Here is a 10,204-nt window from a genome sequence, read left to right as displayed (position 1 = left end):
CCTGAAAGGATGGAATAAAAGAGGAGGAGCGTCCCAAGTTCCTGATGATTCTGGAAGTTGCCCAGGGCTCAGGTCAGAAGGAGTAGTGTTTGAGACCCAGCCAGTTTCTAGGCTTAGGTGGAGGACTGTTCCTGAGCATCCAGTCCATTCTAGGTTCATCTTCTCCATTCAGGGTGAGAGAAAGAGATCTCACCAACACCTCAGTGGGCACTACAGTGCTTTTTTTCTCTCAGAGCATTGGCTCAAAGCACCACCACCAGGTTTTAGAAAGACTCTCCAAGGGGGCAGTAGATGATAGGGTCTTCTTACATTTGGTTTTATAGCCTTTGGTCTTTGGACTAGTTTTCTCAGCAGGTTTTCTTGTCTTATTTGTTGCCTCAAGAACGTGGCTGCTTCTTTTTAGCTAAGAGCTTTTCTACTATCACAGGAAGGAGCCAGCTGTCAAGAGCTTTTCCCCTGTTGACAGCAAATTGAACTTTATATGATGCCATTACTTTCTGTAGTTTACCCTACATTTGTTGAATTCTCTGCTTACATACTTCTCCTTCCTCTGCAGCTGATTGCTTCTGTCTTGCTCTTTCTGCTCATGTTCTTCCAAAAGATGTCTGTCTGGTTATAAATGCATTAAGGGGTTTTCTGCTTCAATATTTGAAATTAATTTTACAGGTGAACTTGGGCTGAACAAAGGTCTATGTCTTTCTCAGCAATTATTAAAGCGATGTTTGCCTTCAAAGTAGCCCAATTTTGTCTTCTTTGATTTTTTTTAAGATTGATATATTTATTTTAGAGAAAGAGTGAGGGGGGCAAAGGGGTAGAGGGAAATGGGAGAGAGAATCCCAAGCAGACTCCACACTGGTGTGGAGCCCGATGTGCTCAATCCCAGGACCCTGAGATCATGACCTGAGCTGAAAGCAAGAGTCGGACACTTACCCGAGGTGCCCCTGTCTTCTGTGATTTTTATCTTCTCATTCTGGAGAGCTTCCAGCTATCTATTGTCTATTTCCTTTCATGAGTTTCTTTTTATAATTGGTGGCATAAAGCAGTTGCTCATAACTCCAGTGTCATTCTCTATAAGCATGCGTTAACCTTTTTTATTAGGAGATGACTGATAACTTTTGAGATGCTCTTTGAGCAGTCTCTGCCTTTACTGCCAGCCCTCCTCAGCAGCTTCTGTGTTCTCACGGCTGCCCCTTTCCTCTTGAGCATAATAGGTCCACACCGGAGTTCTCTTAATTTTGCATTATTGTTGGTACGAAGCCTGTTTTCTTTTAAATCTCTGAAAGTATGTTATTGAATTCTTTTTAAAAATTCTTTCTATAAACTTGTGCTATTTCACAGATATCTGAGTTTGCACCATGTCCTGTTCTTTATGTTTTCTTATTTCTTGGGTTTTACCACCGCATGCAATTTTTTCATGAGCTTCTTCTCAAGTTGGTTGTGTGGAGGTATAATTTACATTTCATTAACTCTTTCACTGAGCTATAACTCTCCATAAAATTTGCCCATTTAAAGTATATAGTTCAGTGGTTTTAGTATTTTTGTGAAGTTGTGCAACAACCATCACTAGCATTTCATTTCTGAACATTCTTATCACCCCAAAAAGAAACCTGTTCCCATGAAGCAATCATTCCCCATCCTTCTCCTCTCCCTGCAGCCCCTGGGAACCACCAGTCTACTTTATGTATTTGCCTCTTCTGGACATTTCGTATAAATGGGATTTTACAATATGTGGCCTTTTATGCCTGGCTTCTTTCACTCAGCATAATGGTTTCAAGGTTCATCCATATGGTGGTATGAATCAGTACTTTTTTTTTTAAGGCTGAATAATATCCCATTGTACGGACATACCACATTTTGTTTATCCATTCATCAAGTGATGGATATTTGGGTTGTTTATACTTTTAACTATTTTGAATAAAGCTGCTATTCATATACAAGATTTTATGGGGTCGTATTTTTCAGTTCTCTTAGATATACACCCAGGAGTAGAATTACTAGCCCGTACTACTAACCTGCATTGAACGTTTTGAAGAACTTCCAGACTGTTTTCCAAAGTGGCTTCATCATTTTTAATTCCCTCCACAAGCGTATGAGGGTCGTAATTTCTCCACAGTTTCATCAATTGTTACTGCCTGTCTTTTCAGTTATAGCCATCCTGATGAGTGTGAAGTGATATCTCATTGTGGTTTTCATATTTCCCTTTTAATTAATGATTTTGAGCATCTCTTAATCATGAGTTTTTGATTACTCTTTTTTGATTACTTTATTTAAGTGTATTAATTATATAAAGTCTGTCCACGTTATCCAGGAAATTTGAATTTTCTTGGTCTTTATTTCTCTGAACTTCCTTTGGAGTTCTAATGCCTTCCCTAGGATTTCTAAAAATGATTTTATACTTGTCATCAATTTGTTGGCCAGTCACTTGATACAGTCTCCTGTTTGTGGAAAAGAATCATCTCTACCTTAAAAAGGGACATGAACCACCTCTACAAGTTTGTTGCGATAAGAGGATTCCAGAGGATTCTGCGAATACCAGGCCTCAGTTTCTGTTCTCCAGCAGTAGGCATAAGCACTTCCGTACACAGTGTCATGGACAGTTTGACTTGCACTCTCCAGAGCTGGGAGGTGTTACAGTGCTTCTGTATTTATTTTTAATTGTTATACAGAGTCCGCAGACCATCTATACTCTCTTGGGGAATCTTGGTCCAAGAAAGTTTATTTCTGTGTTCTCAGATTCCTCCTCCTCCCCCCTCCCCCCTTCTCCTCTTCCTCCTCCTCCTTTTAGAGAGGGAAAGAGAGGGAGAGGGAGAAGGGGAATCTTAAGGAGGCTCTATGCCCAGTGTATAACCTGACACAGGGCTTGATCTCAAAATCCTGAGATTGCAACCTGACCCAAAATCAAGAGTCAGATGCTTAACTGACTGAGCCACCCAGGTGCCCCAGATGTCTTCCTTTGTGCTGCATTTTCTTTATTGACTGTTAGCTTCACTTTCTGGCTTTTTTTTTTTTTTTTTTTTTTGTCAGAGAGAGCACAAGTAGGGGGAGTGGCAGGCAGACGGAGAAGCAGGCTCCCTGCTGAGCAAGGAGCCCAATGTGGGATTTGATACCAGGACCCTGGGAACATGACCTGAGCCAAACGCAGATGCTTAACTGACTGAGCCCCCCAGGCGCCCCTTTCTGACAGTTCTCTTTTGAAAACTGTTTCTTGTTTTGCAGTGGTCCCATGGATTCCTTTTGGCAGCCTAGCTGAGAAAATGTGTACCTAACAAAATAGATCCAATATTGAATATCATCCTACTTTAAAACACTGTGTTTCTCATGTGCTCCTCCCACTCTGTGGTGATTGGCTGTGAGGATGACCTTGAACTCCTGACCTAGTATATTAGGAGAAGAGCCACTAGTGGGACTGAAAACTTCAGAGTTTATGGTGCTGGACCAGTAAAATGGGAGCGGCAGTGGGAGAATGGAGTAGGCTGGGCAGGGTAGAAATCTGAGACCTGAGTTGGGACCAGTTTCCTGGGGGGCAGGGATGATATTACATGATTAGAAGATTGCTTATTGGCAGGATCTGGGGTAATAAAGCGAATGAGGGATGGGACCAAGAGGAAGAGAAGCACGAGGTGGGCCTCCAACATTTTTTGCCACGTTGTTATTCATTTTGGTCTCTTATCCTAGCTATCCTCTTTTATCCTCCCCCCTGACTCAACATACCATCACAGTGAGTCCTTTCCTTGTTCACCATGCAGGACTTCCTCACTGAAGCATCCCTGGAGCTGTCTGTGCCCCTTATCTCTGAGAGATTCCAGTGCCATTCCTTTCTGTTTTCTGTCGCACAAAAACACACGCTTCCCTGTAAATGTTTTTGTGAAACCTCAATCCTGTGGTCAAGGGAGATATCTTTGAGAAAGTGATCTTGCTGTGAACAGGGAGTAGCCAATAGGTGCTGATTTTCTCTAATATATATCCTGCCGATTCATTTTGGTTTTATTCCCCTGTGTCCCCTGTTTCATTTTTGGTAGTCCTTTGCCACACAATCTCCATTCATCTGTTGTTTGGCTGAAATTCAGCTTCTGGTGCTTTATTTAAGTTCTCAGTAGAATTGTGTTCCCTGAGTTCTTGTGTATTTGAAAACTGCTTGTTGCTCTTATCCTTGAACTGTTTGAGTATAAAATTCTTGGATCTCACTTTTTTTCCCCTGACACTTTTATTACTCCACTGTATTCCTACATGACATACTGCTTCTCGGTGTTTAATGACAGTCCCATCTTCCCCCCTTATGGGTGGCATGATTATATTACATGGACGAAACTCCTCCTTTATAGCGGTCAAATTTGAAGGTTTAGTATCATGACTCCAGGGTGTCTTGGATGCTGAGATAGGCAGGTTATAAATGGTCCCCCACTATCATAGAGAATGCAGGAAATCTGATCATTCTTTTTGTCCCTGTTTTCAATTTTGGCATTTCAAGTCAAAGTAATACTCCTTCCCACTAATTGTCTTCATCACACTGTTGAACATGATTCCTTAAATGTTCTTTGTTGTTTTAGGCTCTCTTGGCAAACATGGCTGCCATGTTTGCAATCTACCATGGTTCCCGTGGGCTGGAGCATATTGCTAGGAGGGTACATAATGCCACTTTGATTTTGTCTGAAGGTGAGTAATTTATCTGTTTAAAAACTTTGGGGCATAACAAGACTGATAAACCTGAGTATGTAAAATAGAAAACTCAGTGTATGTCCAATACTATATATAAAATTGAAAAGTCAAATAAGAAACTATTTCAACATTTCTGATAGACTGAATGTTAAAAATTTTAATATGGAGATCTCTTACTTAACTCCCCAACCCTATAAACAATAGGGATGATCATTCAGAGAAAAATGGGCAAAGGACATTAAGTGTAGTTTTATTTTTTTTAAGATTTATTTATTTTATTTTAGAGAGAGAGAGAGAGAGGTTGAGAACCAGGGGGAGGGGCAGAGGGAGAGGGAGAGAGTCTTAAAGCATGGAACCTCAACAGGGCTCAATCTCACAACCCTGAGATCACACCCCCAGCTGAAACAGAGTCAGATGCTTAACCGACTCCATCACCCAGGTGCCTAAGTGTAATTTTAAAAGAAGCAAATATACAAATAAATGGCCAATAAACATAAAATTTCAACCTTACTATTAAGGAAATGTAAATTGAAACAAGTATTTCTCCCATTACACTGGTAAAGATTAAAAAGAATGCTGATGTTGGTATAACATTTTTTAAAGATTTTTATTTATATATTAGAGAGAGAGAGGAAGAACACAGAGGGACAGTAAGACGGAGAAGCAGACTCCCCACTGAGCAGAGAGCCAGATGTGGGACTCCATCCCAGGACCCTAAGATCATGACCTGAGGTGAAGGCAGATCCTTAACTGACTGAGCCACCCAGGCACCCATGTTGTTATAACTTTTATGAGGGCATGTAAGCAGTACATATCAAAAGCTTTTAAAATGTGCATACAGCTTGAATCAAAAATTTTACTTCTAGAAATGTATCTAAAGGAAGTAATGAAGTAAGGATGTAAAGGGTATCCATTAAAACATTGTTTATAATACCAGAATCTTAGAAACAGCCTAAATGTCCAATAACAAGTGACATCTGTTACATGCATATATTTGAATATTATACCACCATTAACAATAATGACATGGATATCGAGCTGTAGAAAAGCAAAATGTTCTTTATGCATTACAAATTTTTCAAAGTGTAAAGAAATATATGTGATACATCACACATACACAAACACACACACATCCCAATTCTAGAGCAATATACACAAAATTGTAACCAGTGATTATTTCTGGATGGTGATTATGGTGATTTTTCTTTTTTTATATGTATTTATTTCATAATATTCTATAACATAGTAATAAACATTTAATTTCTTGGGAAAAAAAAAAAAAAGCAACACTGGCTAAGACCAGGAACAGACTATAGTTAAATTTTACCTCTTGGGGCACCTGGGTGGCTCAGTCAGTTAAGCATCCGACTCTTGATTTCAGCTCAGGTCATGATCTCAGGATCGTGGGATTGAGCCCTGCGTTGGGCTCTGCGCTCAGCGCAGAGTCTGCTGGTCCCTGCCCCTCCCCTGGCTTGTGCTCTCTCTCTCCCTCTAAAATAAGTAAGTAAGTAAGTAAGTAAATAAATATCTTTTTAAAAAAATTACCTCTTTACTTCTTTATGAAATGTCGGGGCCGAGGAGCAGATTTCTCTGTTGGGGACTGGTGGCTCTCCTGTCTTGTCTAGGTCTCAAGCGAGCAGGGCATCAGCTACAGCACGACGTGTTCTTTGACACTTTGAAGATTCAGTGCGGCTGCTCAGTGAAGGAGGTCTTGGACAGGGCCACTCAGCGACAAATCAATTTTCGGCTCTTTGAGGATGGCACAGTAAGTAAAACTTTTGCATTTATTTAAACTAGTTTAAAATGTCCTGACTTTTCTTATTAAAAGTTTTCTTCTTTAAAAATATCAGTATTGGAAGTTTGGGCATAATCTATGTTTTTTAAACAATTTTTATTTCCCACTCGGGAACATGGTGACTTTCAAATAAAGGACAATTCATTCTTAGTTTTACTTAAGACTTTGTGTTTTCATGTATGGGACTCTTAGGCACATATTTTGTTCATAATACCCTTCACAATGTGACTGTTGAAGGTAAAGACTACAATAAGTGATATAATAAGTTAAGGGAAGAAAAGGGTAAGTATATCTAATGTCAATAGGGGTGACCTACAGTCACCAGACTGCTAGAGTCCAGAAGTGGCTCATAAAACTCTAAACTTTGTGAAGTCTTGGACTCAACTAGCCCAAGGGCCAACTTGGATACAATGGTACCCAGATATTTTGGGATAACTGGGGGTTTTATCCAGCACCTTCCTCCCCTTGACCTCCCGGGGTTTCTCTGACTGGTCTTGGTGTTTCGGGCTGATGTTTTCCCTTTCATTTTCAATTCTGTAGCTTGGGATTTCTCTTGATGAAACAGTCAATGAAAAAGATCTGGATGACTTGTTGTGGATCTTTGGCTGTGAGTCGTCTGCAGTAAGTAAATTAAGAAGATGGATTTCTCATAATGATTGTTTGAGGTGTTGTCCAAGATGACTTTGCCTCTTGTGGTTCCAATGCGACACTGGGTGGCCTGCTGTTAAAATTATGCCACTGACCATCCCTGTTAGCTGGTGCTCACTGCTGTGGGCCCTAGCTAGGACCTTGCCGCCAGGCTATGTGGGAGGATTATTAATGGTGTTTAATGGAAACTATCCCTAATATGGAGAATTGTGACATTGGTGTCTTGCTTATGTCAGTTCTGAGAAAATATTCATGTAATATATTTATTGAACACCTAATATGTGGCAGGTACTATGCTAGGCTCTGAGGATGGTGGTGAATTAGATATGATTCCTACCCCGACAGAGCTTATAGTCTAATGGGGACTCAGACATGCACAAGATTAAAATCCAGGTGGTGATATGTTATGCTAGGTGATGTCTGAAGATGCTCTGTGAGTACAGAGGAGGAGTTTCTAACCAAGACTTGGAGAAATTGTCCTAAGCTGAGTTCTGAATGATGATGGGTAGGAGTTATTCAGTCTAAGATGGCACAATTGAAGAACAAGGAGGGTGGGGCCAGAGGTGTTCCAGACACTGGGAAAAGCAACAATAAAGGCTTAGAGGAGAAAGTTTACAATGTGAACTAGGGGCAGTTCAGTGTGACTGAGTTGGTTTCTAAAGCAATGAAATAGCAGGGCATGGAATGAAGATGATAGAGAGAGCAGTCAGTAGCTACCTAAACCTGTGGCAAGATGTTACTCACAGTGCTCTACAGGGCCCAGTGCATGGGAAGCACTCAGTAAATACTGTTGAATGAATCAATGGCAGGAAACGTTTCCTATACAAGTAGTAATAGGTTCCGGAGTGCTAAATGGTGCCATCCTGGTCGTCTGTGTACTATTCAAGAGAGGACTTCAGTACCAGATGACAGCTGTAAATCATCAAAGAGGTATTACACTGTTCTTTTTTAAGCCTTAATTAATAAATAGGAGTGACTAAGCCAGCTTCTCCCTAGAACTCTGCGTTAAATTTAACCACAGTTTCCATACATTTAAGGAACGTTTATGGAGTGCCCACTGAGGGCTCAAGATGGCTGTACTATCAGCCTAGGGCAGAATGAGGACAAGCCATGTATTTATATATTCTGGATATTAAGCACTTACCAGATATGATATGCAAACATTTTTCTCCCATTCTTTGGGTTGTCTCTTAACCCTTGGTAGTGTCCTCTGATATGCAAAAGTTTTTAATTTTAATTGAAGTCTACTTTATTTACTTTTTCTTTTGTTATTCATGTTTTTGGTGTCATATTTGAGAAACCAAGATGCCAAATCCAAGATCATGCAGATTTGTGCCTGTGTTTTCTTCTAAGAGTTTTGAACTTTGGCTTTTAAATTTAGGTCTTAGTTCACTTTGAGTTAGTTTTTTTATATGGTATAAGGTAAGGGTCCAACTTCATTCTTTTGCATGTGGATATCCACTTATCTCAGCATTGTTTGTTGAAGGGATTATTCTTTTGCCGACTGAATGGTCTTGGCACCTGTATTTTATTAGAATTGTTATCACAGATAAAAGCACTGTCATGTGAGAATACTTACTTGAGTTTTGTCATCATAACTGTTTTTTTTTAAAGATTTATTTATTTGAGGGAGAGAGCATGCGAGCAAGTGCATGCATGGAGTTGGGAGGCAGAGGGAGAGGAAAAGAGAGACTATCAAGCAGACTCCCCGCTGAGTGTGGAGCCAGAAGCAGGGCTCAATCCCACAACCTTGAGACTGTGACCTGAGCCAAAATCAAGACTTGGATGCTTAAGTGACTGAGCCACCCAGGCACCCGCATCATAACTTTTTTGATAGCCCTTTAAAGTAGCTTACTGGAACTTGCTTCATTACTGAAGGAACATGCAGGAGAAGTCAGGGGGCAATAAAAATTGTCATTTTTCCTCTTTTCCTGTGGCAAAGGTCAATAGAATTTTAAAATGGTGCTCTGGAGAATTTCCAAATTGGCACAATTCATGATACCTGTTACTCCCCCCCCCCATGCCAGATGCCAGGGGGTTTGGCAGTGGTAGTAGATCTCTAGTGCCTTGTTGGGATACCAGAAGCTTGGATCTCCACATGTGGTTCCAGGCATGCTTTCCACTGTTTAGTCTGTGGTCTTTCCACATAGGAGCTGGTTGCTGAAGGAATGGGCGAGGAGCGGAGAGGTATTCCGGGGACTGCTTTCAAGAGAACTAGCTCCTTCCTCACACATCAAGTGTTCAACAGGTTTGTGTGGTGGTGTCATTGTGTACTGTGGCTTGGGAGTGAAATAGAGAGTGGCTGTTTTTTAAAAAATTTTGTTCTAAAGATTTATTTATTTATTTGAGAGAGAGAGCAAGTGAGAGTGTGCAAGTTGGGGGAGGGACAGAGGGAGAGAATCTCAAGCAGACTTCCCACTAAGCATGGAGCCCGACATGGGGCTTGATCTCACAATCCATGAAATCATGACCTGAGCCAAAACCAAGAGTGGGAGCTCCACTGACTGAAGAGAGGCGCCCCTAGAGAGTGGCTTCTGGATCCAGTTATGTTATGGCTTGGGTTGTTGTGGCTCAGCCACGGCTCACTAATAACCATCACCATAAGGATTCCATTCCTGATTTTGGCAAACCCACCTCCTGGTGGCTCGGCTCTGCTGGCAGTGTAACCCCTAAGCCCACTTGTCAGGAAGGGAGGACTGTGGATGCATGGTTGCTAGGCTGAAGTTCATACCCAGGAACTCCACATACTCTTCTTCCCAACCTTCCTCTCCTGCCCACAGAAGCTTCTTGTCCTACTGCATCCCCTGAGTTTGTGGGTGTTCTTTGCCCTTCCTTCTGGTGCTTTGTTGGCATGTTGCCCATGGCTCAATTTGATCTGTATTTTGAGGGTAGATCTGTGTGTCTTCTCTCTCAGGAGGATGTATATGGACTCTTTTCTCATTATAATGGCCCAAATCATGTGTTTTGTGTTCACAGCTATCACTCAGAAACAAATATTGTGCGATATATGAAGAAATTGGAAAACAAAGACATTTCCCTTGTTCACAGCATGATTCCTCTGGTAATTGTTGTCTTTATTTCTACTTCTAACCCCAACCCTGGTCC

At 41.1% G+C, this 10,204-nt stretch overlaps 1 protein-coding gene across 1 annotated transcript in view; it reads left to right on the top strand.

Moving 5' to 3' along the window:
- The window catches only part of GLDC (glycine decarboxylase), a 98,756-nt gene that overhangs the window by 36,380 nt on the left and 52,172 nt on the right, over positions 1-10,204 (top strand). The window contains exons 9-13 of the mRNA XM_040632315.1: positions 4,548-4,653; positions 6,282-6,421; positions 6,992-7,072; positions 9,250-9,347; positions 10,076-10,160. Of these exons, the coding sequence (XP_040488249.1) occupies positions 4,548-4,653; positions 6,282-6,421; positions 6,992-7,072; positions 9,250-9,347; positions 10,076-10,160 (510 nt within the window). The remainder of the gene's footprint in view (positions 1-4,547; positions 4,654-6,281; positions 6,422-6,991; positions 7,073-9,249; positions 9,348-10,075; positions 10,161-10,204) is intronic.

Source organism: Ursus maritimus, unplaced genomic scaffold (genome assembly GCF_017311325.1).
Source record: "Ursus maritimus isolate PB19 unplaced genomic scaffold, ASM1731132v1 scaffold_17, whole genome shotgun sequence".
In the NCBI taxonomy this organism is placed as follows: domain Eukaryota; kingdom Metazoa; phylum Chordata; class Mammalia; order Carnivora; family Ursidae; genus Ursus; species Ursus maritimus.
The sequence above is the reverse complement of the archived record's forward strand: the minus strand, read 5'-3'. Positions and strand labels throughout refer to the sequence as shown.